The sequence below is a fragment of the Amblyomma americanum genome, chromosome 1 (assembly GCF_052857255.1).
Source record: "Amblyomma americanum isolate KBUSLIRL-KWMA chromosome 1, ASM5285725v1, whole genome shotgun sequence".
Lineage (NCBI taxonomy): Eukaryota > Metazoa > Arthropoda > Arachnida > Ixodida > Ixodidae > Amblyomma > Amblyomma americanum.
The window spans coordinates 147,286,214-147,309,304 of NC_135497.1; the positions used below are offsets into that span (position 1 = coordinate 147,286,214).

General features: G+C 43.2%; 1 protein-coding gene across 7 annotated transcripts in view; it reads right to left on the reverse strand.

Moving 5' to 3' along the window:
* Nucleotides 1–2,350: 2,350 nt before the first annotated feature.
* Nucleotides 2,351–23,091, reverse strand: part of LRR (capping protein regulator and myosin 1 linker 1 leucine rich repeat protein) — a 105,309-nt gene continuing 84,568 nt past the window's right edge. For all 7 annotated transcript variants that reach the window (XM_077647230.1, XM_077647234.1, XM_077647231.1 and 4 more), the window contains 3 exons: nt 18,185–18,482; nt 12,753–12,833; nt 2,351–6,367 (listed from right to left, as the gene is read on the reverse strand). In XM_077647230.1, coding sequence (XP_077503356.1) covers nt 6,138–6,367; nt 12,753–12,833; nt 18,185–18,482 — 609 coding nt within the window. In that variant the 3' untranslated portion in view covers nt 2,351–6,137. The remainder of the gene's footprint in view (nt 6,368–12,752; nt 12,834–18,184; nt 18,483–23,091) is intronic.

Below are 23,091 nucleotides of genomic sequence, written 5' to 3' on the forward strand. Positions count from 1 at the left end.
ATACGGGGGGGTGGTTTGGGAGTCAGCAACGCAAACACAATGCAAACTATACCGCTGCGACAGGACGGCAATGTAGGCAGAGAGGTTAGTCCATGGGCACTCGCAGCAAGAGTCAGGTGGGCCTTCGAAGATCTATAAACTTGCTCACGTGCTCCCCTCAAGTACGTCACATAGTTTGCAAACAGGAAGAGGTCTATTTGGGTTGCTGCGGGCTGCCCTGTCAACATGTGCGTATACAAGCTTCCGCTGCATGTGTTCAAGGCGCGGTTCTGATTTGTGGCATGAAATGTGAATTCTTTTGATGTTTGCATTTTAAATATTGTAAGTGGAATAACTTCTGTTTGCATGCTCCGATATCAGCCATTATACCCGCACTATAGAGACAGCACCATGGATCACAGTGGTGGCTCAGTGGTTACAGCGCTCGGCTGCTGACCATGAAAGACGCGGGCTCGATTCCCAGTGGCGGCAGTCGAATTTCGATGGAGGCAAAATTCTAGAGGCCTGTGTACTGTGCGATGTTAGTGCATGTTAAAGAACCCCAGGTGGTCCAAATTTCCGGAGCCCTCCACTACGACGTCTATCATAGCCCGAGTCGCTTTGGGACGTTAAACCCCCTAAACCAACCTTTGAACCGGACACTACGACATTTCCTTTAAGAACAGATCTGGATTAGACTTTTTTTCAAATAACGTCCTGCCAATTCAGGAGGGCAGGCGCTGTAAAATAGCTGACAGCTGTTGCGTCAATCCACGAACAATGTTTTCTTGACTGAAGACGCGGCGGACTGCAGCCTACAGGAGAATAATCAGGCGCAGTGTTAGCACCTCGTATGCCCACGCAGATGCGCATGTGGTCTGTGCACACACATCGGCCTCAAGCGAGCACCGCGGTGTCTCAAGCCTCCTCCACACAGGGATTTACATGCAATGTAGACAACGTACTGCACCACAGCCGTGTCCACAGATGGGTCACACATACCTGTTCTGGCTAGACGAAGCCAGCCCAAGAGCCTGTAGTAAAGGGATTTATCATGGCTACTCCCCTTTGCATCCTTTTTCTGCAGGGCAAAACTGTACTTGCAACCCCTTCCAGCCAATTCCCTTTCCGTGAGGAACTCTGTGCTCTATCTATCTATATAGTCTCCACGTGCACGTGCGTCCAATGTGTTCACAGACACGTGAAACTCGTTATTGGTACTTATATGCTGTCTGTAACTATTATTAAGGCAAACTTATTGTTACTTAGACCATTCAAAAACGTGTCTAAGCATCCTCACTGATGCTACAGCTCAATGGCAAGCACTGGACCAACATATTTAATTAGCTCGGGCCATGGAGGATGAGTGATAAGTGACCCCTTCCTTTGAGCATCGAAACTGAAAATTGGTCAGTGAGCCAGACAGAGCCCTGGGCAGCACACCACCACATCTCTTCGAACTCAGGCTATGCTAGCTAGGGGAGCTACGAGCGTTGTCGGCTGCAGCAGTAAATTTCTCATCCCCTCCGTTGTGAGCAAACAAGGAAAAAGTGAGTGAACGTGAGTGGATGTGAAGGCGCACGTGTGTGAGTGCGAGTGAGTGGTCATGAGTTTGAGCAAGTGGTTACAAGTGTGAGTGGACATGAGTGTGAGTTAGTGGATGCGAGTGCGAGTGGCCACCTTTCATGGTACCAAGGTGTGGTCACCACCAAGTAGAACTATGAGAAAGAAAAGAACGAACAGACAGACATTGACAAGCTGTTCTGTCAGTTCCTTTTTTTCTGTCCTTGTTATTTCAATTCTGCTCCAACCACCCTGAATGATGAAAAAATGATATCAGTTCAGGAAAAAATTCGAGCTTGTTTTTGATCACTTCAGACAAATGATTGGTGCTGTAACTTATACAACGACCAGTTTAGTGAATCTATGAGCACACGAGATTTGCGGCAGTATGCGTGATGTCATACTTTGGTTAAAACTCTGTTTCCTGATTTTTGCTGTACTATAATTCTTTTCATCATTATGAAAAAAACTGATCAGAACTAGGAATGGGAGGCCCATGAAATATAATGCGATAGTTGGCACAAAATGCTCGAAAATCCTCCGGACTTTCAATTCATCACTCATCAATTTATCACCTGTGAACAGATCTATGTGAATGCATTTCCCATGCTTCTGCGTAACAGTTTTTTTTTTTTTTTTGTGACCTCGCAAGATTCGTATCGCGATTCTACTTTATGGTCAAGACCAATTCTGACAGCCATTGCTTCCAAATGTATTACACACACATCAGGTGAACAACCACTGTGCACCCTTCTAGATCTCTTTCTGTAGTATGCTTTGTCTTTTTTTACACCACCTCCAATCAATATTTCTAATTCTACAAAGCTTTTATTGACAAAACACTACTCCAAGCTGTAACGAAATATTAAAAAAAAAACTGCTGCATGTGATCAAGTGCATATACTCTGACAAAACAATCAGACAAAAAATCCAGCAGCACTTTGATGCTTGGCATTAGTAATATGCCACGACGAAAAAAGACCACATGAACAGGAGCAAAAATTTGTTCAGTACTGCCAAGCAGTGTGTTGCCAAACATTCAATGTGATTTTTTCTATGATGAAGATCACAAAACATTTTTCTTCTGTTTTATTTCATTATACATAACACTCGGGCTGAAAAGGTTTGTAACATACAACCAAAAAACCAAACCAAAGCTTCATGGGCATCAATCAATAAAAAGGAGTGAAAGAGTTACAGGGTGCAGGGTCCTCTGGAAATATGCTGTCAGTTGGTTCATATTTTACAGTCGGTGTAAATATAAAAGACAGACATACAAAATTGCATAAGGTTTGCAATACAGTGAAAGACATTTTGTCCCACCAAGTTCAGAAATGTCTACACAATAAGCACCAATAACAAAACAATGAAAAGTAGTATTCCAGAGCATTTTGGAAAGGGCCACCTGCCACATCATGCAGCTCCAAATACATCGTAAATTGCTGATGTGATGAAAACAAAAGTCAGTGAATATCCTACAGTGAAAAAACAAAGCATGAGATGAGAAAGAGCAAGCCAGAAGCTCTGCTGCAGCAAAAAAAACTACAAAAAATGCTATAGCTATATAGCACACAGCAGTGTTGTTTCGTAGGATATTGAAAAAGCACAAGTGAAAACAGGTGCAAATACAAAACTTCTCTGGCTTGTTCGATCGAAGTCCCTTTCCCATTATTCCAATGGAAGAAAAAAGAATTGTGCCCTATCACCATGCCTACAAGTTCAGAAAAACAGCACATGCAACAAGTTTTCATCACAATAAACTAAAAGCAGCAATGAAAAAAAAAGGAAGCATTGCCTTGTTCCAAACAGTTTCACCTCCAAGAGAATCACAAGAGCTATCACAACACGAGTGGGAATGTAATGCGCAGAAGAAGATTAACATGACAGCAGTTGACAAACATTAACGCTGACTACCATGGGTGAAATATTTGCAGCCTGCTCAAGAAATTGTATTCAAATATAATGCACGATTTATATGAGCATCCACAACCAAAAGTGGCCAACAGGTCATAAACAACCCAACAATAGCACAAATTAATAGCAGCAAACCGTCGTAATAATTTTTTAGCAACAACAAAGCAAAAGCTTTGCACAATTGCTTTACAAGGGCACAAGTCAATGGCAACACAAAGGCACATAGGCTCTACGACACACTGAAATACCAAGTAACCAAAAATAGACAAAAATAAAGGAAGACTGTAAAACGTGCTGTAGATAGCTTATAATCTAGAAGAAAGTAAATGTATAGCTTTAGCAGTTTTCTGTGGCATGAATAAAATTGTCACCTGATATTAGAGCCATGTAAAAATAAATGTGTGACGAAGAAAAGGGAAACGAAGCCACAGGTACCAGCTGTGAAAAACTCGTGTCTTCATACATGGGAGCTGAGCAAAGTCAAGAACACGAATGATGTAGCTCATTTTTGGTTGCTTATTGTGAATGACTATATGAAAGCAAAATGAACATTAGTGCTCACTTTTTGCTCAGCGTAAGGTTTAAGTAGTCAGAATTAAACAGGGACTAAAGACTTTAACAAATTAAAATTAAGTGCAAAAGCACAAGAACGGCATGCATAGTACTTACAGAGTAATGCCTCAAACAAAACGCAGATTAAACGAAAAAGCCGTTGACTACTTGTGCAAAAGACGCTACAAGTGTACAACCGACACATAATGTCATTTACAAAAAATTTTCGTTGGAAAGCAGTAGAAAAATAGGGCAGAGTGTAGCATAAAAGCACAGCAAAAAGAGCACAAGGAAGTTAGAGTGGCCATGGGATATAAGCTGCACGCTCAGTCACACAGACAGTCACAATTCCGCAAGCAGAAGTAGACAAACTGCCAGACCCTACTATCTATGCTGCCTACACTCTGGAATCCTTGGTGCGCCCTGTTTGGACACACTGCAGGAATGTATTTGGTGCAGTTGTGACGCCAGTAGATAACTGTGTATGTAAAGAGAACTACCTAAGCTAGGCTTAAATAATGCAGAAAATCTCATACCATACTCATGCAAATAAACTAGAATTTAAGAATTTGTCTAAATTAGTATAAGGAAAAAGAAGAAACAAGCTGTCATGCTTATTAGTGCCTCTGTAAATGCCCTATTGCACTTTGTCTTCACAGAGAACTGCCAAGAGACTTTATGCAGCAAAAGCTTATTTACAATCTCTTGTATCAGAATGAAAACTGAATTGTGAACATGAAGCTTGAAGGGAGAAAAGAAAAAGGTAGTGACACGGAGGACATTCACTGCAATGATGTCAGGGAGGGTAAAAGAATGCTAGCTTGGAAATGCCCAACAAACCTGACCGAACTAACCTGCTGTTTGGAAAGGAAGTGCAGATGCAGACGAATGCGTTTGTTCTTGTGGTGCACACATTTGTATTTGGTAGACAAAATACCCCCGTTCCCTTCAATATCGTCGGAAAAGAGAATTTAGCGCTTTGGAATGTCCTCTTTTACAAAGCCACTAGGTTTAGCTTGAGTAAAGCAAAAAAAAAAGAGTTTCTTCCTGCAAACCTTCACTTATCCCGCATGCTGCCTACCATGAGAGGAAACAAGAGAAGGCCCTTAACATAGCTGCCTTAACATCCCATTAAATCAGAAGAGACGCTTACAATATGTGGAGAAGTACTGTGCAGCTTCACCTAAGCATGTTCTGTCAAGCACAATCATTTGAGCGGCATGCCAACCTAAACTTCATGCAGGCTTTAAATCAAACAGTCTAAAATTTTGGCAGTTTCGTAAAAACAGACATCAGAAAATACAGTCCACATACCCATACACCAATACACATGGCAGAAAAACTGGCTCCATCCACTTAACTATACTCACTACACCTGTACAACTGCTTAAAGCTACTGCTCTTAACAGCAGTGTTTAAAAAGCTAGACAGCTTGTGTAAAACAGGTGCATCTTCAATGGCAAGAGCAGGGTTCCTAAACATTTCCATAAAGCTGCTCAGCTCCTCTGACCATGATTCACATGGCTAATATAGACTTACAACCACCTACAAGAGAGGAAGGAGAAAGAATCACTGGTATTCTACATTCATGACTTTGTGTCGTATTGAGCAGAGGCACTGGCCCCACGGCCCATAACTCACATACACACAAATACATAAAAAAAGTTTGTATATGTCCTCTATTTCTACACCAAAAAAAAAAAACTTTCACACATAACTACGTCAGGTGTTGCTGGAGTAAAATTCCAGTTATGTACAACTTTTCACAAGATATACTATTATGTGAGAACAGGTTTAAGTATTTATATAAAAGCAAGGGCTCAAATTCCTGGACCTTTTCTCGTGCACTAATAAACACATGCCTACTGAAAAAAGGATGCCTGAACATGCAAAGTAAAAAACACCCTTAAAGCTTTTGACACAATCATTTTGCATGTAAAGAATACCTGCTTTAGTAGTTATTGCAACAGCATAGTTAGACGAATACATGGAGTAACTCGCCAGTTCTGTGAAACACAGCTTTATATTGTACACACATCCTTTCGACACAGTAAAACACATCCGTGACCATACGACGAGAAGCACATATTAGCAAAGGAGAAAAGAAAACCTGACAAGCACCCAATCAATCAGACGTCGACGATGTCATCAGATGGCGGAGCTGAAGGCATGACCTCCAGCTCACCTTCTGCCTTCTCTTTGACCACAGATGAGGCAGCCATACCTGATGAACGCAGCGATGAGCCCGCAAAAAAGGCAGCTCTGTTAGCTGCAGTGGATGCTGCGGATGATGCTAGGGATGCATCCGGGGAATCTTTGCTGTACACCGTTGCTCGTTTCCACGAAGCTCCTTCAGAAGCTGGAAAAGAACACCAGCCAGCTCTCTGAAACATTACCATTCCTGACAGCCTTTGTCAAGTCCAAGGACAAAACTTTTGCGTACAAAGGAAATGGTTTAAGACAATTAGAAAGAAACATATTTAATGACAAAAAAGCGTAATACAGGCATGGCTGAAAGCCAGGAAAGCCACGTCTTCCAGCTGAAACATCCCTAAGAAGACTCAACACAAAAATTAGGCAAAAAAATGACAACTACCTTAAAGGAATATAGAAAGTTAGGTAGACGGATGAGATTAAGATGTTTGCGGGATAGGTGGGATAGGATAGGCAGCTGGCACAAGACAGAGTTAACTGGAGAGATATGGGAGAGGCCTTCGTGCTCCAGTGGGCAAAGTCAGGCTAATGATGATGATGACATAACTGTACATGGATCCCCATGTGGTAGCCAACTACGACCAATAAATGATTTAAAATCTTTTTTTTTTTCTCATGCTGCTTTTGTTTCGGTTTCAACAGCTCTGTGACCTCAAAGTTTCATAAAGGTCTGGTGAGGCATGAAAAAACTGCAGTATAATCGTTGCTTCTTCATTCGTTATCATTCCAGCTCTTGAAGCAGGCTGCCTTTAGTGTTGCAGTGAATTAAAACGATGAAGCAGTGGTTATATCGAGTTTTTCCATGGCCTCACGCGACCTTACGCAACTGACGTCACAGACATCGTTCGAGGTAATCCATGTACATTAATTCCTTACGCACCATTACAAAGAAGACAACATGCGCCCAAAAATTAGGTGTCTATACTCCCTTAAGAAAGATTTCTCACTTTGCCAAAGAAGCCCACTGAATAAGAAACGTGCAATTAACTAGCACAGTGACTATTATCGTAAGCATTTTGTCAACGAATACAAAATATACTTCTATCCATTGCAATGGCTTAGTGGTTATAACTTTTGGATGCTCAGCATGAGTTTGATTCCAGCTGCGGCAGCTATATTTTCAAGAGAGGTGAAATGCAATAACACCTGCGTACTGAGATATCGGTGCACATTAAAGAACCCCAGGTGGTTAGTCTGAATCAATCTGGAGCCCTCCACCATGAAATGCCTCTTACTTAAGTGTTGCGTTGCATCCAAATTTTCATCAAGCAAAATATACGGTGTGCTCCGAGTGACGTATACGAAGTAAGAAAGGTGCTCAAAACTGACAATACGAGCCGTATACTTCTATCAGTGATATTGACAAGCCACTATTTTATCATTTTACCAAAGTAGTTTATCAAAGAGCATGAACCACTTCTCTGCCAGTCATGAGAAATCCATCGAGTTGAGTTGGGGGTGCCTGAAGAGAGACTATTTGAAAAATTTTTTTTTGAAAGGTGCCACAACAGGAAAAAATTCAAGGCACAATATTTACCTTTAATTGTTTTGAACTTAAATTCACTCCTCAATTTTGCCTTCAGCTGCACCTCTGATAGTGTTGCTTCATCTCACAAGGCGCAGCACCACAACCAGCCGCCGCAGCAACCATGTATGGCAGCTACTGCCGACGGCAACCTTACCCCTTCACCACTGTCATAAGGGGTGGCAGCGAAGCAAAAGAGCACTGGAGCTGATGTGATGCAGGCGGCTGCTCTATCATAAAAATCAGGTGGAAAAGACACTGTACGAAACCAAGGAGGGCTTGCTATGCATTTTTTTTAGTGAGCACTATGTACCATGTAGGCCCTCATAATATGAGAGATGCTCACGGCAATGTAGGCTACTAGCTAATCAGAATTATTCCACACAATTGCTTTTCCAGCATAAAAGAAGCATAGGAATACTAAAAGTGTTATGACTGCACTGTTTCCAAACACACTCTGAACAGAACTGGTATTTTACAACAGCTGACGATTATGGATTTTTATGGCGCAAGGGCATCTATGGCCAAAGAGCGCCATGACATAAGGTATTTCCGACTTCTCAAGGTGGGGTCAAAGACCCATTTCCCAAGCATTTCATCCTAAATAAAGCCGAGCACCAGAACAGGGGAAAGCTTGTACCCATTGTATCACCGGTGGGTACCCGGCTATTTTACAACAACTATATTCCATTTGCATTCCATGCGATTATTTTTTGCCCTTCATTACTGACATAAAAACTGCCACGCTACCACTACTCTTGTGACTGGTCAGTCAGTGCAATCAATTATAAGAATAAAACACTCACACTGGCATAGTATATTTATGTCGCAGTGTTCACACCATATCAAAGGTGCATAAATTGCAACTTTGATGTTCATATTGGCAATAATGTGAATAAGTTAACTTTTGGTTTAAACACACTGGGTGTCATTTAATCAGCACTTACTATAGAACTAGCACATGCAGGATAATACATTAAACTGTTGGCCAAAATATCAGTAGTCCCTGCAGGCTGAGTTGCACTTCACTGTGTAAATTTAAATTAATAATTTGTAATGCGCTGTTTTATGACCTCTTAAATTATTGCCGACTGGTATGGGGCACAACATCCAAACAAATAGTAGAGGCCTCTGCATGATACTTGTTACAAATTCAAAACTATACATCCTTTGCGAGATTGTCTGACTTGAAACTTTATACGGGATGCACCCATACTAAGAAACAATGCATTTCTATTGTTCCGTAAATTAAAGCCTACCTGATAGGCACCCGTGTCACGTTTTGCCTATCCCTTTGGTCCTTGTTATTTTCATGCTACCTTTCACCATGAATCAAATTCAACTTGCTCAACTTTCCACCTTACTGCTATTACCTCTCGATAGCAGAGATGTTTTCAGGAATGAAGGTACTATTTTTGCCAAAAGTAACCAGGTAACGAGGTTTGTTTCTTAGCTGTATGTATGAGCACTTAGGGCACCCTTTAAGGTCTAAATCTATGCAAGGTAAAGCGAACCCTTGTTTTCACTTTTTGAAACTTTCTGGTTTCTAGAGGTGCCTAAGGGCTGAAAAGCAAACCACATTTCCTAGTTACTTTTCGAAAAGGCAGTACATCGATTAAGCCATTCTATGAAACAAAATACGGGCTCGACAGCATCGAAAAGCATCTCCAAAGATTGTCACACAAAATATAGTACGCTAAAACTTAAAAAAAAAAAGCATCGAGTGTATTACTCATAAGTTCTACTGCGACTGAAAGAAACAGTATTCCTCTAGAGATCGCATATGTTTTGCTTACAACGATGAAAAATGAAGTGCACAGAAGACAGCATGCTGCTAGCAAAAACGAAAAGAAAGGAAAGATCTTCATTTTCAAGAGTGGTCTACAGGTAATTAAACCTAGATTAAAAAAGTTTAATAATCTTCACTCTCCTGGCCAGGTCTCGATATGGAAGCTCTCAGTGTGGAAACACCAAGGGTGTTTTATTTCTTTTATAAACTATGTCCGACACTTAACACACCCCATATTATCCACGACTTTGACACTACACTTGTTTCAGTTCAAAAGCAGCACGATTTTGAGTTTTCCTAAAAATGCGAGCAAGCACCCATGTCCGGGAGAATTTCAAAAACACGGCAAAGCACCCACTTTTCAGCATCTCCATGATGCTTATCATGGAGTTAAGGAGGCAGAAGGGTGACTGCCGGAATCAGATCATTCAGACGATATGCAGAAGCTCAAGGTCAAGCAGTTTCCATAGATAAGATTGGGAGGGTTAAAAGAAGGAACCAGAAAGAACTCCACGAACGTGATGAAAGAAGCATAGGAAAGGGGGAACCGACAAATTGTAAGCCATACGCAGGGGTGCTGACAAAGGGTCTCCGATCACGTGGTGGGGTTCGATCCCCAGTGTCGCCAGGTGCCCACCGGTGATACAGTGGGTACAATCTTTCCCCTGGCCTGGTGCTCGGCTTATTCAGGATGAAATGCTTGGAAAATGGGTCTTTGACCTCACACCTTGAGTAATGGAAAAATGCCTTGTGCCACGGTGCTCTTTGGCCATAGATGCCCTGGCACCATAAAAATCCATAATCACCATCACCATTGTTTTTGTTCGTTTGTGTTTGTTGTCGCTCCCCCTTCCCCATGGGCACCATCTTGAATTTAATGATCGGTCATTGGACCAAGCAAGAACCCCCTCCATTTGCCTGTTCTGGATTTTCACGCCTGGACCTAACAAGCGCCCATCCCCTAATATTTCGGGATTATATTCAAATTTTAGGTGGACACTTGCTCGGTGTTTTACAGTAGCACTATTTGTACCTTATTTCTTTCCATAAATGGTACTACATTTTTTAAGAGTGTTTACATTTCTAGAACGTTTAGTTGTAAGTAAATTATGTGTGTCACTGAAGCTGCGTGGCTTATTATGCAAGGAATTTTTAAGGTAGTGTGCAGTGTATCACGAATAATGGGAGCAGAACTAGCAGCTGGTGCTGTGAAGTTATAACATTCCTGGAGGTTTGAGCAGTTATTGCACTGTGCACTAAAGGCTCAGAATATCAAATGCACCCCAGAGAAGCCTTCAAGAACCTTCAGTGCACTTTAAAGGCAAGTGTTTATCTGCCCATGAAAATTCTGCAGCAGATAACTGCAGTGAGACTTGTTTCGCAAAATTAATGCAAAGACTTCTGGCCGCTTTGTGTAGTATGTAGTGCACTAAGCTGTGGGTGTGAAGGTCAATGGTACAAATCTGAGCAGAGATTCTTCCCCCCCCCCCCCCCCCCCCCCCCCCCCCCCCCTTTTTACCTTTATTTACTAGTGCCACATTAGGCCTATAATCACATATGGTACTGAGACGCTGTCTCCCACTAGCACTAGGTTTTTCAATGGGGTTCTACAATCTGAAAAGGGATGTTTGACAAACACAGTTACAGCTTCTCATGTGCAAATGCACCAACGAAGCCGTCACATTCAAGTTTTCTCTGCTACTTTTGTGCCGGAAGTACGACCCTAGTGCCACCCTATGCTGATTTGCTAATATGAGGTTTTAACTATGAAGCTGATGGAGTAGTGGCTAACTGCTGCAATGTCCCCGCACACTTCTAAATGTATGATTTATTATTACACAATGTGCCCAGCGATTCCTGCTTCTCTGACAGGAGCCACGAACATGCCCACTTCTTCCAAGGATCACTAAGCTCGTATAATACGCTGAAGGTTTCCAAACTATCGGAAAATGATTTTTAAATTTGACAAATTAAAGAAAACTTTCTTAACGACCGTAATGTATGGCATGCCAGCACCTCAACACAGTAAACAGCATGCAGCAGATGACGTTGGGCAGGTATGCCTTTCAGACCTCACCGATCAAAGGTTGCTAGATCAGTAAGCTGTTCAGAAAAAATTTTTTAAAAACTTCATTTTAAAAGTACCTTAAGCACCAAATGAATTCAAATTTTGAGGAACAGTAATTCGATGAGAATTAAGTCCAGTAAGCAGTTTATATTCAAAAATTAGGTGCCACGGCTCCCTTATACAAGTTCATACACCTAAATGATTAATGTAAAAACAGACTAAGTAGTGTAATCCCCCTCAAGATTTTGTATTTAAAATACCAAACATGGAATAGTGGTACGCACTGATAAATGAAAATGGCTAATACCTACAAGACTGTCTAATCCTTTTGAGAGTTTTACCGTTCATGTACAGTGGTGGATTTCAGTTGCGCAGGGTTTTTGTTGTACGGGAATGGTTCTAACCGTAGGTTTGGAATTTTGCGCGATACTGACGATACACATGCTCACTGGGAGGTGCTGCCACATCCTAGGACTTACAAGATCTGTTAGAAAATTGCTTATGCTGCCTTCTTGTAGAGATAAGGCGAAATGACTTCAATCTTCATAATCGTCCAATTCGCGGTTATGTGCTTTCGTGGTTTCGATTTCTCTGCATGACTGTAACAGAGGTGCACTAAAGTTGATTTTTTTTCTTTATTGGCACTCTCTTGCAGAGGTGGTGCAAGTTGATTCCCATTTTTATTGGCGCTGTTCTTAGTTCATTTATTATCAATGCTCGCAGAGCATTATTGCTCTCCTGGTTTACTGAGTTACCAGACCCCTGTCCAAGGCAGCCTCACGCAGCGAAGGTGTCATGTGTGCTCCAACACAACTCGATGCCCCAAGCCAAGAGCAAACATGCGTTTTATGCATGCAGAATGCGACAAGGCACTATGCATAGAACCGCATTTCGGGGACTACCATGCCCTTAAATACTAATGAACATTTTTGCAGTTCAGAATGATACGGGCACCAAAATACTGTTTTAATTTTTTTTTCAACTTTTTTTCCCCGGCTCCACTCATTTTGTTTATTCAAAATCTGCAATAAAATAATCTGACCATATCAAGAAGGTTTTTTTTTGCAAAAATTTGACCATCGAAGGGTTAACAATCTGGATGCATTAATTAGTTGAAGAGTTTACCGTGAAGAATGCAAACAACTTACATTTATTGCTGCTGTCCAAACAGTCTGCTTCATCTGGTGTCCTAGCTCTTGTCCTCAGGCATTCATCACCTGAAAATTCCCCTTCAAAACAGCATAACAGAAAAGAGAGGTCAAGTGCTATACTCAAAAACGAGCAGAGAAAAGGAGAGAAAACAAATGCCAGTCTACATAATATAAAAGGACTATTTTTTGCATGCTTCAAAAGCAAAACATCAACAAAGCATCTTGATTTGCTTGTGTTCAAGCAGCTCCACATTGTTCTCCAAAAAGGAGGAGTAACAATGAGATACTGTTAGAACTTGGTGTTTATTTTTTGTTATACCTATGTGCACCCTGTGTGTGTCTGTAAACTAGCTTTTAAGAACAGTTAAACATCTAGCAATCAGTGAGTATTTATTTATAACAAAAATTTTTCCATTGATTTTAATGTCAGTTTTGCCATCCACTTCTTTGCGAGCACAAGTCTTATTTGACAAGGATGCGGCGAGCCTTCACGTCCTCGGAAGACGGCTCACCCAGCTGGGTCAAAGCGCAAAGCTGCAACCGCTCTGCGTCCTGACGTCGCCTCTTGGCTAGGCGCTCTTCTCGCTCTTCAGGCGTTTCCACTGCTCTCTTGGCGTTGCACCGATCGTTCTTCCTTTTCCCGACAGCCAGCTTCCAGACCACAACCTCATGATCGGACGAGTTGAGCTTATCATGTTTGCGAACCTGCTCAACGGCTGCCTTCTCCATGGCAATGGCTCTCCGCTACTGCATCACACCCGTCTTATACTCGCACCACAGCATGTCCCCTCCCCTTGCGCATGCGCAGTAACGCGCACCACCTCTGACATTACTCGGCTCCTCGCACATGCGCACAACTGGCGAGGCGAGCGGCGTCTGCTCCGCGGTCACACAGCTGCGAGGCGGCAAAATGGCGAGACTGTGGGTAGTGTAACTCTCACTACAAAAAAAAAAAAAAAAAAAGAAAGAAAGAAAGAAAGAAAGAAAGAAAGCGCGGGAGGGAGAGCATGATAGCTCAAGTGGGGGATTCGACACGTGAATGCAGGACAACTCACAGGCAGTGCCCAAAAGTGCAGAGTTACTGCTGACAGTGCTTTGGTTGGAAAATGTCACTCAACTTCTGAACAGGGCTCCACCCTGTTTTCTGATAAAAGTGTAAAATAATCGTTTCTACACATTTCCTTTGTCTTGTGGTATTTAGCCCATTATGCTTAGTGGCATGGGCAGCGACATTTTATTTTTCGTTCTTTTTATAGTCCCACAATAATTTTTGTCTTGCGGCAAGTAGGCACTCATCCCTTTTGTGCTGTTATCACCATTTCCAACAAGGTGTGACCGAAATGCAACCACAAATTCGCAAAACGGAGCCCTTAACACTTAATGTTAACAAGGAACAAAATGGCAAGTCTAACTCGCCATCGGCTACCTGTGGGATGGATGCAGACCTATGATGAGCCGCTTTATACTGGTACAAATTGCCATGACGGGTAAGACTCATCCACAATGACAAAAAGGTTAAGAAAAATTGGCAAAACAACCCTGCGTTTTATTTTTAGCCCATTTAAGCCACAAATTTTTTGGTAACAGTTTAACGTATCCTGAACCAACACTTTCCTCAAGCCAAATGAATAACTTACAGCCTCTTACGCAAAGGGCAGGAAGTGATCAATGCTGGCTGGCTTGTGAAATGATTAACACAATGATGACGCTGAGCATGATGGCACTACAATTATGCTCATGTTATGAGAGAGTTACAATGAGTGCTTTATGTTTGTGGAGGCAACATCACATGAGCATCTGACCTCTGTGCAACTTGCTGCATGTTTATGGCCCTCACATACCGCATATGTACAGCATTCTGAGCACGACACTCCACCTTGGCTGCATCCATGGCCTTTCCATAACGCAACTGATGTGCCACAGTAGTAGCAGTAGTAGTAGTAGTAGTAGTAGATGGTTATATGAAGAAAGAAGAGAAAAGTGCACGGGTTGGTCCACTGGCACCAACTGTGCCACTACCACTGCGTGCTGATTGAAGTTGAAATAAAAAAAGATGAAAGGGAAAGAAAAAGAACAGATGGACACCACAGCCACTGCACGTGCCGATGTGACGAAAGCTGCATGAAGGCCAAATACCTTCCCCTGGGGAGTGACGTGTCATGTTGCCGCAGGGGGTTTTATCATCACTGCGGAAGCTATTACTGTGCAGGCACATCCGCACAATTGCTAATCACACGTGGTGCAAATGAATCATGCCACCTGAGATGACCGAGAACCGCCTCTCGGTTGATCACAATGTAATGACAATTGGTTAATGCCATTCATTAGGGGCCCTCCTTCACAGAAATTTGCCTCTTCATTCCCGAGTAGTATCTGAGCATAGTACATTTTGATGAAGGTTTATGGTTTATGGGGGTTTAACGTCCCAAAGCAACTCAGATTATGAGGGATGCCATAGTGAAGGGCTGCGGAAATTTCGACCACCTAGGGTTCTTTAATGTGCACTGATATCACACAGTACACAGGCCTCTAGTATTCAGCCTCCATCGAAATGTGACCACCGCATCCGAGATCGAACCCAGGGCTTTCGGTTAGCAGCCAAACACCATAACCACTAAGCCACCGAGGCGACTTAAGTGTGGGTAGACTCCCCTAATATCAGATGGCCGCTTTTGGAAAAGGTGAACATAGCTTCAGTGTACTCTGTCTTCCTTTTTCCAGCACTGCCCTTATATGTTAAAAAAATGCTTGCTCTTGAAAATGGCTATTGTGCCATTCAACCTATTTTGTGTGCCAGAAATATTCATGGTTTATGGTTTATGGGGGTTTAGCATCCCAAAGCGACACAGGCTATGAGGGACGCCGTAGTGAAGGACTCCGGAAATTTCGACCACCTGGGGTTCTTTAACGTGCACTGACATCGCACAGTACACGGGCCTCTAGAATTTCGCCTCCATCGATATTAGACTGCCGCAGCCGGGATCGAACCCGCGTCTTTTGGGCCAGCACTCGAGCGCCATAACCACTGAGCCACCGTGGCGGCTGCCAGAAATATTCGAGATATTTGCTTCGAACCAAAAACCCACAACTTGCACAAGCCTAAAATAAATAAACCTTCATACAAAGCACTAAATATGCACAAATATCCACAGTATGTACTTAGTTCTTTCCGTCAGCCATTAAATGCATAACTTTCCAACACTGCTGGGCTCGCACGGCTCCGTGAACTGAGCTGCTACCACATCTTGTGCGTAGTACCTCATATTGAGCGTGACAGTATGTACATTGGCAGACATTTTGCGCACTGTGCCACAGAAGAAAGACCTCCTGCCTTTCCAAATGTTGCTGCCCCATGTTCACAAGGTGGAAGCTTGGGCATATTGGTGTGTCATTATCGTTACAGCGCAAAAGACGACTCATCCTCGTCTTTTGTAACAATACTGACCATGTTCACCTCAACATTTCTTTACTTCTGTATGATGACACTTCATCCGTCCATCTAATTCTCCATCTTCCCTGCTTCTCCCACTCGTTGCTGTAGCACTTTAATGGCCTCAGATAGCCAGTTAAGGCACCCTTTTTTTTCTTCTATACTACAGTTAAAATAGTCTCCACACAAATTCCTTCTTTATTTTTGTGCTGCCCTTACCGTTGACAACAACCCTTATTACTTTTCGATCACTCCAAGCTGTTCCAAGCTATATTCAAGGCAACCCATTAGGTGTGAAATGAGTATACAGCTGAAAGATAGGCACCAAAAGTCCACATTGGTTGCAGACTTTCCATTTTTTGTTTCGGCCATATGTAATGTTGATTCTTATCATGGCAACACAGCTAGTCAGTGTCATACGTGTACAATGCTTGAGTGGCGCACCTTTAAATGAATTGATACCTAGCTGCCAGGTTCCATAGGCCACATTTGTGTGTAAGTACAGTCAGGTGGACCTACATGCCAGGAGGGCATAAATACATTACCTGGAACCATTCATCATCATCATCCACATCATCATCAGCCTGACTACACCCACTGCAGGGCAAAGGCCTCTTCCATGTCTCTCCAATTAACCTTGTCCTTTGCCAGCTGTGCCCACCCTATGCCTACAAACTTCCTAATCTCATCCGCCCACCTAACCTTCTGCTGCCCCCTGCTACGTTTGCCTTCTATTGGAATCCACTCCGTTACCCTAAGCACCAGCGGTTATCTTGCCTTCGAATTACATTACCTTCCGAATCCCATTTCTTCTTCTTGATTTGCTCTAGGATGTCATTAGCCCGCGTTTGTTTTCTCTTAACGTTACACCTATCAGTTTTCTTCCCATGGCTCGCTGCGTTGTCCTTAACTTAAGCTGAACCCTTTTCGTTAGCCTCCACGTTTCTGCCCCGTAGGTGAGTACCGGCAAGATACAGCTGTTGTACACTTTTCTCTTGAGGGATATTGGTAAACTGCTATTCATGATCTGAGAGAACCTGCCGTATGCGCTCCACCCCATTCTTACCCTTCTAGTTATTTCCCGCTCATGATCTGGATTAGCTGTCACTACCTGCCCTAAGGGATGTATCCCTTTACCACTTCCAGTGCCTCACTGCCAATTGTAAACTGCTGTTCCCTTGCTAGACCGTTGAAGATTACTTTGGTTTTCTGCATGTTAATTTTTAGACCCACTGTTCTGCTCTGTCTGTCCAACTCATTGATCATGATTTGCAGTTCATCTCCTGAGTGAGTCAGCAAGGCAATGCCATCAGCGAATCGCAGATTATTTAGGTATTCTCCATTAACTCTTATCTCCAACTGTTCCCAATTCAGGCCTCGGAATATCTCCTGTAAACAGGCGGTGAATAGCATTGGTGAGATCGTGTCTCCTTGCCTGACGCCCTTTCTTATTGGAATCTTATTGCTGACTTTATGGAGGGCTATGGTAGCTGTGCAGTTGCTATATATATCTTCCAGTATTTTGACATAAGGCTCTTCTACACCCTGCTTCCGCAATGCCTGTATGACTGCTGAGGTTTCCACTGAGTCAAATGCTTTATCGTAATTAATGAAGGATATATATAGGGGTAGGTTATATTCTGCGAATTTGTCTATCACCTGACTGACAGTGTGAATATGATCTATTGTGCAATATCCTTTACGAAAGCCTGCCTGATCATTTGGTTGATTAAAGTCTAAGGTTGCCCTGACTCTATTAGCGATTACTTTAGTGAATACATACCTTGTAGGCAACGGACGGTAAGCTGATCGGTCTGTGATTTTTCAAGTCCTTAGTGTCCATTAGCTGCTGCCTAATTTTGTCTTTTATTGCCTGCCGCATACTGCTAGAGCATTCTACACTAATTAAATGTAGACAATATTTTCTTTTTCTGGCCACAAGAGCACCCTTTACCACTGACATGTAGGAAATGCAAGCTCGCTGCTATGAACAACTCACCTGACAGACGGGATTCCATAGTGCCAACCATTGATTTGGGTCGTGGCTTCGGTGCCACAGGTGGTGGCGGGCGACCACTCTTTAGGGCTGTGACTGTTTTTGGTGAACTGCCTGGGGTACTGAGTTGCGGCGATGAGGGAACATTCTCGGAAGGGCTGGTGCAGCTCTTCTCTCGAGGGTAATATTCAGTCGGAGACCGCAGAGACTCGGCCAGCCCTGTTGGCTTGAGCCGAACAGCAGGGAAAGGGCCTGTGTCCTTGGGTGACTCAATGGGACCAGGGCCCTTGTCCTCAGAGACCTGTAGATGAAAGGACGAGAAGATTAAGAACAGAGATTTACACTTGCTAAACAGCTAAACAGTACATGATGACCACCTATATTTACAATAGTTCAGAAAAAAAATAAAGCTCCATCCTTATATTACATGTGCTGTAAACAAAACTGTGCACATAAGTAGCAAGAAATGGTCTCCTCCTTATTGCAAATTAAGGCGAAGCAACCTCCTGAATTTTTAAAACTGTAACTTAGTCGAAAGGAAATGGTGTCACCGGCTGTTTGCCAAGTGGCCCTCCCCATGGCTTTTCATGTTTTTGGTCAGTTTGTTGGTTTAAGGGGTTTAACGTCCCAAAGTGACTCAGGCTATAAGGGACGCTGTAGTGAAGTGCTCTGGATAATTTTGACCACCTGGGTTTCTTTAACGTGCACTGACATCACACAGCCCACGGGCCTCTAGCATTTTGCCTCCATCAAAATCTACCGCTGCGACCAGGATCGACCAGGAACTCCCACAAGCTTCCCTACTCAAATCACTCCTAAAAGCTGACAACATGGTGGGTGCTACATGCTTACTGGACTGATTGCCTTTCTTCACTCGACCCAGCTGTCTGGGTTAACAGGGTTGAGATGGGCCGTGGCCGAGCCTGTGTAAAGCGACCTTTTATGTCACTTTCAGCCATCTACGCTGCAATACAGCACTTCCGACATTTTCCAGAAGGATGCCAGTTCCATGTGCTGACCAATCACAAGTCACTGGCATACGCTTTTGACCAATCGGCAAAGTAAGTCTTCCAAATCACGCCATATGGCTTATATTTTGGAATTCACTCATGACATCTGCCATGTCAAGGATGCCGTCAACAGCTCTGGTAAAGCCCCGTCCCGTATAGCTGTGGTTGACTCTGCACCATCGATCGTCGGCTAGGTTGCATTCTCTTACGCACAGCCGGATGAAATATGTTAGATTGGGCAGTAAAAAGAAAGAAAAACAAAAGTGCCCAGTCCGTTCCGCCAACTGGCACAACAAGCTATAGCAGGATAACAGCAAGCTCAAGGCTCCTCCGGAGAACTCTCAGGGCCGATTCACACTTGCGAGTCGCAGAGGTTGTGCGACTGTTTTGGTTGAAAAGCGACAGTCGCAGGCCAATTGCTCACTGCTCGATTTTCCAGCCCTGCGACTGTGAGTCACAAACTGCTGAACCAATCAGTGAATGAGTCGAGCTTTCGGCAATGACGCTGCCCATGGATGCGCCGAGCAATGAACTGCGCTGCTCCCTGGCTGCTGTAGTCGTCACTAAGCCTAACGGTTTCACATCGATGCCGCAGCTGAAGGCGGTTTGGAATTGGCCAGTGCTGTAATAACGGTGCTACTCTCGTCACCATTTTACTGTGAACCTCATTTTTTAATAAAATAAAAATATGCGAGATTTCCGCGATGCCTTCAGCAGTGGTGTTAGCATGCTGATGCCAGGCGAGCCGCACTGGGCAGCAGAAAAGCGGCTATGGGAAGAAATTTGCTTGTATTACAGTTATCACTTCTACCGGCAACTCAGTATTAGGCAACGATCCTCAAAAATGATTCATTTTTTTACAATCCTCTACTCCAGGGCTTAGTATGAACACGAACAAACAATATTTGCGCATTTTTCTGATGCCGGCGGCAGGCATACAGGCTGGCAGGCCGGCACTGAGAAGCGTGCCCCTGTCATCATGATGCTTGTATGGCTGTGGTGCACATCAAAACTGCCATGAAATCCTCTCTTTGTTCAGGTCATCAAAGTACATTGTGAATAGCACTTTAGAGCACTGATCGTGAGTGCAGGAGACACGGCCAAAGCAGACGAAACTTTAGAAAGCACGCAAACAATGTCATCCCTGAGAGTTTTTGCTTTAAATGAGAACTGAATGAGAAGGTGACCCGCAGGTCGTGCTTACAAGTCTGAACAAGGGTGTCGTCGAGCTGTTGCCTGGTCACATGCCATTTGAGACTCGCAAGTGTGAATGGGCCTTCAATCTCCGACTACAGCTAGTGCCCTATCCATGCTCGCCTGACCCCTTACGGTGCGATACTTCAGTGGCACTTGTCGCCCTTTTGTTCTGGCTTCATTCCATTGCACCAATTTCTGCTTACTCCATGACATCTGTCACACAAGCATTCGGGCTACTCAGCGCCTCCTCACCCAGTGCTATGTCTGGCCCAAAATTAACGGTGATGTGCGCGATTGGCACCCTGCCAGGCAACAAAGCTGTCCTGCCATATTAAGACACCTCACCAGACCTCCTTCAAACCTGGTTTGTCATTTTAACCACGTTCGCCTGAACATCACGAGATCCCTACCTGTGCCTCAAGGTTCTCACTTCATCCTCACCATAGCCAACCATTTCACACGCTGGCCGGAGGCTGCTCCCATTAGTGACATCAGCACTGAGACTGTTTCCCACACATTCCGTTTCTAAGCGGGTGTCTCGCTTTGGTTGTCCCGGCACTATGATGACGGACCGTGGGCACCAATTTGAGTCCACCCTATTTGCTTGTCACAACTGCATTCTCGCCGCCAAGCAATGCCGCACCACTTTGTACCCCCATGCGCCAACGGCATGGCAACGGTGGAATGCCTTTACCGTCAACTGAAGGCTACTCTAGCTACCCGGCTCAACTGCACCAATCGGGTTGACACCTTGTCCCTTGTGCTCCTTGGTTTAATGGACTATAGACACCAAATTTTAGTTGCGTGTTTTCTTCTTTCAAATGATGCGTTAAGACATTAGAATACATGGCTTACCATATGGTATTCACCTATGGCTGCTAGATAATTTATAATTGAATTTCTTATCTCATGCTGTTCCAGTTTAAGTTTTATCAACCAAACGATGGCTGTGACATGTAGCTCACACTTGGGTCACGTGAGGCAAGAAAAAAACCTGCAATATAAATGCTGATATGTAGTTTTAATTCACTACAACACTTAAACCAGCTTGCTTCAAGAGCTGGAATGATAACAAACGATGTATCAGCAGTTATATTGCCGTTTTTTTTTTAGTCTCATGTGACCTAAGCATGCACTACACATCACAGTCATCGTTTGGTTGATGAAACCGAAACAGCGCCGAGAAGAAATTCAATTATGAGTTATTTAGTGGCTGTAGGCAAATACCATGTGGTGATCCATATATTCTAATGATGAAGAAATTCAATTATGAATTATTTAGTGGTTGTAAGCAATTACCATGTGGTGATCCATATATTCTAATGTCTAATGCATCATTTGCAAGAAGAAAACACACAAGCAAAAATTTGGTGTTATAGTTGTTAACTCTTTCATTACCATGCTACTATGCATCGATCACCGTGGTGATCGACGAATTTGAAGCGCTATTGCAGTGCTACCAGGGCTGCCGAGGATTTGTTGTGCTGTCTAGTTTGTTGTTTAATTATTCTACTTTCATTTCTTGCGTAGTCTGTATTTTTCCCCAAGACGACAATTTTTGAAACACCCTTGAAGTTTTTTTAATTTTTGAAACACCCTTGAAGCACGCTCAGAAAAAGCCCACTTGGAGTGATTCTGCTGCATCTGCAGTAGATTTTTTTCAGTGCTTCAAGCAGCAGTGACTCTGCATCGTCGGAATTGATTCTGATGAAGAAACTGCGCAACTTCAGCACGAAACCTGGGCACCTGTCCGCCCGCAGGCTTCGTTCTTTGTTGTCGGCTTCGTTTTTTTTTTTGCTCATGGAGCCGCTTTACTCATCGCACTATGCCATGAATGCTATGTCTGGTTGCTGCACTGTCTCGACATCACATGGGCAAGATTTACTTCATCTGCCCAAAAACGAATTGACTTCATACCCAGCAGAAATTAGTGCAGCGACTTTGCATTGATGCTTCACAATAACCCAAAGCTGTTTGTGAAAGCTGTGGATGCCTTCAGAATAGTCCTAAATCGTCCAAAACATCATCTGAAATGTCTTCCGAAATAGTGTCTTGTAAAATCAAAGCACTGTAGAACATTTTGAAGAAATTTACAGACAAACCTGGTTATAACTAACACGGATATTACGGTTTATTGGCTATATCAAACTGTTTTGAACAAACACATGAAGTGCTTTATATATCAAATGTGATTTTCCATAAAATGGATTTATCAAACTGCCGAGTGCCCAGCTATGCCCGCTTGGATGGCAGGCAGCAAGCTTTGCCCGACTACAAGGGCAACTAGTGGCGGTGCGGCAAGCGTTAGCGCCACAGTTTATGCTTTATATCGCTTTTGTCAACAGTGCCACAAAGGATATAGCGGCAAGAACAGATGGCAGCCAGGCGGTCAGCACCTGTTTTTCGTGTGCTGCAGTGCTTTGCAAGAAAGCCAATCTAGCAAGAAAGCCAATCTAGCTGACGTTTGCCACTTGGTTTTTTGTGGCCTCTGCAATCGCCGCAAACAGCTTCGGAATAGTGCTAAAACTATGGAAAAGGTCTCCCCCAGTTGCTGTCCTTTCGCTGATTAAATTTTGCTTCTCCAGCATGAGTTTTTTTAGAAATTTTATAATACAAATTTTTGCTACATCAAACCATTTTAGTTTTTACCTATTCTCTATAACAATGTTTCACAGTATTACCTATTATAATTTTCATGTTAGT